This window comes from Lycium barbarum, chromosome 11, assembly GCF_019175385.1.
Source record: "Lycium barbarum isolate Lr01 chromosome 11, ASM1917538v2, whole genome shotgun sequence".
NCBI classification, from domain to species: Eukaryota; Viridiplantae; Streptophyta; class Magnoliopsida; order Solanales; family Solanaceae; genus Lycium; species Lycium barbarum.
Window position 1 is genome coordinate 117,545,525 of NC_083347.1, and position 6,726 is coordinate 117,552,250.

The window sequence follows — 6,726 nt, forward strand, 5'->3', positions numbered from 1 at the left end:
CAGTTTTAAGGGGCATCATCGCAAAACGACACCCTCTTATGCGAGTAACTGGAATAATTTTTAAGGGCATCATCGCAAGCGACATCGAGAAACATGAAAGAGAATATGGCCAACAGAGTCATCAGGCAAAAAGAAGACTTGGGAGAAAGGACGCTCGCTTTGTTTCACGGTTCCCAAGTTGCAGAAGCCAAAATATATAATGTTCCCAGCCTTGCAAGGATTGCACGTCGAACGGTGTGATCTTTCTTATAACAATTATGCCTCTCGAGTATCAATAATTTGCGAGATTCGCAACAAAGTAATGCTTGAGTCTTGCAAATGATTTTTCAAACGTGTCGATGCACAAACATTTCCTATTGCTTTCAAATGCCTTCCATAAATGCTTTCAAATACAATGCGCATGCACTATTGCTTTAAATGCCCCGCACTGCACTACTGTTTTCAAAATGCCCTGCACTGCAAAAGCAACCGCACCTGCATTACATTATTACTTTCAAATGCCCTGCAAAGGCACATCATCATTGTTCGCAAAAGCACCGCATTTAGGCCCGTCCGCCTTTAATAGGACATTTAGGCTCGTCTGCCTTTAATAGGACTTTAGGCTCGTCCGCCTTTAATAGGACACTTTAGGCTTGTTCGCCTTTAATTGAACATTTTAGGTTAGTCCGCCTTTAATAGGACAGTTTAGGCTAGTCCGCCTTTAATAGGACATTTTGGGCTGTTCACCGCCCTTTTAAATTTCTTCATAAGGCTGTGCACCGCCTTTCATATGATGTATGGGCTGCGCACCGCCCTTCGTATCGCTTTCATATATTGCCTGGGCCATGCACCGCCCTTTTAAATTTCTGCATAAGGCCATGCACCGCCTTTCATATGATGCATGGGCTGCGCACCGCCCTTCGCATCGCTTTCATATATTGCCTGGGCCATGCACCGCCCTTTTAAATTTCTGCGTAAGGCTATGCACCGCCTTTCATACGATGCATGGGCTGCGCGCCGCCCTTCGCATCGCTTTCATATATTGCCTGGGCCATGCACCGCCCTTTTAAATTTCTGCATAAGGCTGCGCACCGCCTTTCATATGATGCATGGGCTGCGCACCGCCCTTCGCATCGCTTTCATATATTGCCTGGGCCATGCACCGCCCTTTTAAATTTCTGCATAAGGCCATGCACCGCCTTTCATACAATGCATGGGCTGCGCGCCGCCCTTCGCATCACTTTCATATATTGCCTGGGCCATGCACCGCCCTTTTAAATTTCTGCATAAGGCTGTGCACCGCCTTTCATCTGATGCATGGGCTATGCACCGCCCTTTGCATCGCTCTCATATATTACTTGGGCCATGCACCGCCCTTTAAAATTTTCGCATAAGGCTGCGCACCGCCTTTCATATGATGCAGGGGCCGCGCACCGCCCTTTGCATCGCTTTCATATATTACTTGGGCCATGCACCGCCCTTTAAAATTTTCTGCATAAGGCCATGCACCGCCTTTCATATGATGCATGGGCTGCGCACCGCCCTTTGCATCGCTTTCATATATTGCTTGGGCCATGCAACGCCCATTTTAATTTCTGCATAAGGCTGAGCACCGCCTTTCATATGTTACATGGGCCATGCACCGCCTTTTGTAATTCGCACCGCCCTTTGAAAATTTCCGCATAAGGCATCGCACCCCACCTGCCTCGCTTATTTATTTTCAAATGCCTCTGCATATGCTCGCAGCCGCATTGCACCGCACTTGCATCGCTTTACTTCAATATTTATTTTTACTGACTATTTTTGTCTAGTTTAAAGTTTCGCAGGAGCTTTAGAGCAACGTGGAACTTTTTCTTCGGCAGCGAACTGGGGCAATACGTCGGGAAGGATAAGCAAACTTCCGACAAGGGTCAATGATCTACCTCGAACACTCGGCTCCAATTCCAAATATCCCGCTCGCGTTCCAACACACTCCATTTTCAGGGTTCTATCACAATACCCAGTGTCATCATAACTCGACACTGGGACAATATTTTTGCGAAGATTCGCATCAAATCGTGAGTTGCCAGTCATAGGTGTCGTAGTCTCCCCAGAACTACACACGGCCTGATTCTCGTGCAGCCCGAGATATGTAGGCGATTCAGAGACCGGAGTTCGGCCGTAATTTTTTCTTTACCCTTAGCCTCCAAAATCCCTTAGTCGGGACAAAATAGGCTACTCAGTCAACGTCTTTGCCCGAAAATTCTTTTCATCATTACCGGGCAAAGAGGGACAAGTTGTTGACACCCAATTTTGTCCCACCTTTCCTCCAAAATACCTATTTTTCACTTCTAATATTTTGGCAACTTTAAAAAATAATTATTTGCATTTTTACTATAATTAGCTTTTATTAATACCGGCATTTCATTATCCTGTCATTATCTTTTACTACCGTCATTACTACCGTTATTATTATTATTACTATTATTATTATTATTATTTTGTTACTATTTTTATTATTACTAGTATTATCAAAATTATCATTTCAGCATTTTTTACCGTCTTACGCACACGCATCGCATTTATCTTCGCATAATTAGATAACAGCATTTACTTACTGTTGAATTTCAAATATTATTGCACTGCTATTATGACGGCATATAATTTATTATCCGAGTATTAGTAATTGCACATTTTATATTAAGTAATTTAAATTGGTCTTTTATTTTAATGTAGTAGCCCAATCAACTCATAAACATTTTTTGACCAGCCCATATTTTGATCCTAATTTTTTAGACCAGTCCATGTTTTAATTCACTAGTCCATCCTTTAATACCCAGTCTAAAAATTGACCCAGTCCACAAATGGACCGGGTCTGATCCATTTTTCCCTTCATTTTCCTTTACCTCTCCGCCGCGCACACCCTTCCCCCTCTTCTCTTCCTTTCTCCCTTCCTCCTTTCCTGCGAAAAAACCCTAGCCGCTGTCCCCCACTTCCCTTTGTCCCCCGCTCTTCTCTCTCTCCCGCTCCTCCTTCTCTCTTTCTTCAACACAAAACAAAACCCTATAAAAGGGTGGCGGGTTGAATCGTTTGGGGGAGGTTTTTTGGAATCAGAGAAAACCCCTAAGAATCAAAGCTTTCGAATCGCAAAAAATCTCCCTAAAAAGGAAGTTCTTGAATCACCGAAATACCCTAAGAAATCAAGTCCTTCCAGCCGTTTCAAATCCCCTGGAAAACTACTAAGTTTTCATCTGTTTTAATATTTCTTTGATATTCATTCGAAATAGAAAGTTATTCTAGTTCTATTTCGTTTCTTGTAACTGTTTCGAGTTCGAGTAAATTCGAGATCGGAGTTTGAAGTGTTCGAGGGTATATCGGAGATCCCGCATCTAGTTCGCTGCACCCAAGAAAGGTCGTTAATCCTCCTTCCTCTTTCGCTTTAGTTCTGTTCTATGTAAATTTATGTAGTCAGATTAGTCTAGTTTAGTTGGTTCTAATCTGGTATGTTTAGATTGCTGGTTTGTGATCCCTTAGTATAATTTTGTTCCTCGTCAGAGTTTATTTTCATTTTTTTAAGTGTTGTGCCTTTTTGATTTCTCATAAAATTAGCTTGTTTTTGTGTTGTTGAAGTTGGATAAGTAATGGTCTTCCCTATTTCAATTCTAGCGCTTTTCCCTTTTCTTCATGTTTTGTATAGTTCTGTGATTGTGGATCTGTTAGCTTAGTTCTGAGTCGTTGGGTCGTGTTTACATCTCAATTTTCTTTACTTAAGTTCCTGGGATTCAGTTGCTTAAAGCTTTAGTTTACGAGTATAAAATTTGGCCATGTTAGCTTAACTAGTTTAAATGAATATTTTCTTCATGGACTAAGTGTTAGTGATATTCCCACACATTCATCGTTGGGTTGAGCTTTGACTATTTGAACCTTATTTGTAGAATATGTGTTTTCTGACTTCATAATTGTAATGAAGTTTACCTTTCATTTAGGATTTAGCCATCTGGATTTTTACAAACTAATATATTTCCTTGATTTGAACAATGCTTCCTTCTTTCATTCTTCGAGCCTATCTTCCTCTTCAAATCAATATAAGACTATAAATGCTTTAAATAGCTTATCTCCTTTAAGGTTATTTGACAAAATATGAGTCGAAAAGTCCTTGTTTGAAATAGGGAAATGATGTTTTTTTAGTTCAAAGGTTCAAGAGTACTCAAATATGTTTGTCTATCTCCTACCCCCCTTTTAGGTAATATAGATGTTGTCTTGTTTCTCCTATTTTGTGTGAGTAGTTTTAGTTCGGGACTGCTGAATGGCTGGCATATCATGTAGATTCATTTTTTAGTTACCTCCAATTCCTAAAATTCAGTTTGTTTAATTTTCGATCCTTAGTTAGGAGTGCAAACCTCAGCTAAATGCTATCCTAAACTTGAATGATCAAGCACAAAGTGTTATGCGCCCTACATTCACTTTCCTGTCTATTTCGTCACTTTCATTTGTATGGAGTATGTGTCAAAATCAGTTTTTTCTTTCTCTTTCTCTTTTATGAACTTGTGTAGCAATAGGTTTTAAAGTCAGTTGAACCAATTAATGAACAAGAATATAGCGAGCTATAAATCTGTTTTGGTCGCAGTAATGAATGTTTGTTAGTTTCCTCTTTTTATTTTTACTTTTATGAATGTTAATATGTCAAGTTGTGTTTGGTTGCTTTTAAAATCCCGGAAACTTGGATCGTTGGTCACTAATCTTTATTTCCCCTTCTTTACATGTACACGTTGGAGCAAATGGAGTCTTAATTCAGGACTCTCTCACAATGTAGTCTCGAAATGAGACTCGACGCTATTGCTATACCCATGCATGGATTCGATGCGTCCCATACTCTTTAATCACAACACTCGGCGAGAAACAAGTGAAATCTCTAATCGCTTGAGGCTGTCTATGACATCCTTATTGTTTTTCTCTTCTCCTCTTTCCTCATCATTCATTTTATTTCGCCCTTTGTTTTTTTTGTGATTGCTAATTTATCTGTATGTTGGATTTGTCTATTGTTTGAAAGAATGTGTGTCACTTATGATTCACGTAGGATTAGAATGGGTAGATTTTATCATTTAGAATTACCGCTCTGAACATTTAGTACTTATTTTCACCATATAGGGTGCATCATTCATATAATAATATTTTTGAATTTCGTTAGTTATAAGTTGATCTTTTTTTTCTCAAAGCTATTTTTCTTAAATCTTTAGCATTAATTAATTAACCTAAGTTTGGCCGGATAATCGTAGTTAACAGATTCTAAAGGATGCCTAACCCCTTCCCTTTAGGATAATATAGAACCCTTACTCAGAATCACATTGGTTAAGCAGACTATTAACAGAGGTTTAGTTTTAACTTTGCCTTAGTTAACAAGTAGGTGCCCTAATTCACCTTAAAATCAATTAGGTGGCGACTCCATAAAATAAAGCAATTTAGGAATCACCAATATGTTGTACTCCGCTTCAACCCGGTTAAAATGGGGTATAACAATTATGACTATTCCTTATTTACTCAAAAAATTGGCACTGAGATCTTGCTAGTATTAGTGTATGTTGATGATCTACTGGTAACTGGTAGTAGCCTATCTTTGATCAAGAAGGTCAGGTTGGATCTTCAAACCAAGTTCAAAATGAAAGACTTCGGTGAATTGAAATATTTTCTTGGCATAGAATTTTCTAGATCAGAGAAGGGAATCCACATGTGTCAAAGGAAATACTCCTTAGAACTAGTATTTGAGTTGGGACTATCAGGAAGTAAACCAGCCATTACTCCCTTAGAGTTCAACCACAAGCTTACATCTATGGAATATGACTCTATCATCAGTGAAAATGCATCAGAAAATGATCAGCAACAGCCAACCACTTCTGTAAATGACAGGCAGCTTGAAGACAAAGGGTGCTATCAAAGAATTGTTGGAAGGTTGTTATATCTGACCATGACCAGGCCAGACCTTGCATTTGTTGTACAGATCCTAAGTCAATATATGCATGATCCAAAATAATCTCATTTAGAAGCTGCCTTAAGAGTAGTTAAATACATAAAGGGCACACCTGGCCTTGGGTTGTTTATGCCATCTTCAGGAGGAAACACACTAACAGCATATTGTGACTCAGACTAGGAATCTTGTGTAGAATCAAGGAAGTCAGTAACAGGCTATGCTGTAAAATTTGGTGATGCCTTAGTCTCATGGAAGTCAAAAAACCAAGAGACTGTGTCTAGAAGTTCTCCTGAGGCTGAGTTCAGAAGCATGGCCTCAACTGTTGCTGAAATCACTTGGTTAACTGGATTGTTTTTCAGAGTTAGGAATAACTGTTGCAACACCAGTTCAGTTGTTTTGTGACAGCAAAGCTGCCATACAAATAACAGCTCATCCCATCTTTCATGAAAGGACTAAACATATAGATATTGACTGTCATTTTGTAAGGGAGAAAATCCAAGCAGGACTCATTACAACACATCACATTGGCACAAAAGAGCAACTTGCAGACCTGTTGACAAAGGGACTCTGCAGACCCCTACATGACTACTTAGTTACCAAGCTAGGAATGTGGATATAACTTAAAGGTGGATAGGGAGTTAGTTAGGCAGTTAACAAGTAGTTAGGATGACAGCTGTAATTAGTTAGTGGAATCTGTTCTCAACCAAATTAGTGTAGTTAGTACATAGAGTTAGAAATATCTTGTATTAAATAGAACACTTCTCTCAATTTTGAGAATGAGTTGAATGAATAAAATGTGTTCT

At 39.4% G+C, this 6,726-nt stretch overlaps 1 protein-coding gene across 1 annotated transcript; it reads left to right on the forward strand.

The window, feature by feature from the left end:
* The first annotated feature begins 5,461 nt into the window (after positions 1–5,461).
* LOC132620182 (uncharacterized mitochondrial protein AtMg00810-like) lies at positions 5,462–6,325 on the forward strand. Its single transcript, XM_060334876.1, has 2 exons — positions 5,462–5,960; positions 6,117–6,325. The coding sequence occupies exons 1-2, from the start codon at positions 5,462–5,464 to the stop codon at positions 6,323–6,325; spliced, it is 708 nt and encodes a 235-aa protein (XP_060190859.1).
* Positions 6,326–6,726: the final 401 nt, after the last annotated feature.

Coding starts and splice junctions, on each gene's coding strand:
- LOC132620182 (XM_060334876.1), top strand. CDS start 5,462: ATGGGGTATAACAATTATGACTATTCCTTATTTACTCAAAAAATTGGC. Junction 5,961..6,116: donor ATTTGTTGTACAGATCCTAA/GTCAATATATGC, acceptor AATCTTGTGTAG/AATCAAGGAAGTCAGTAACA.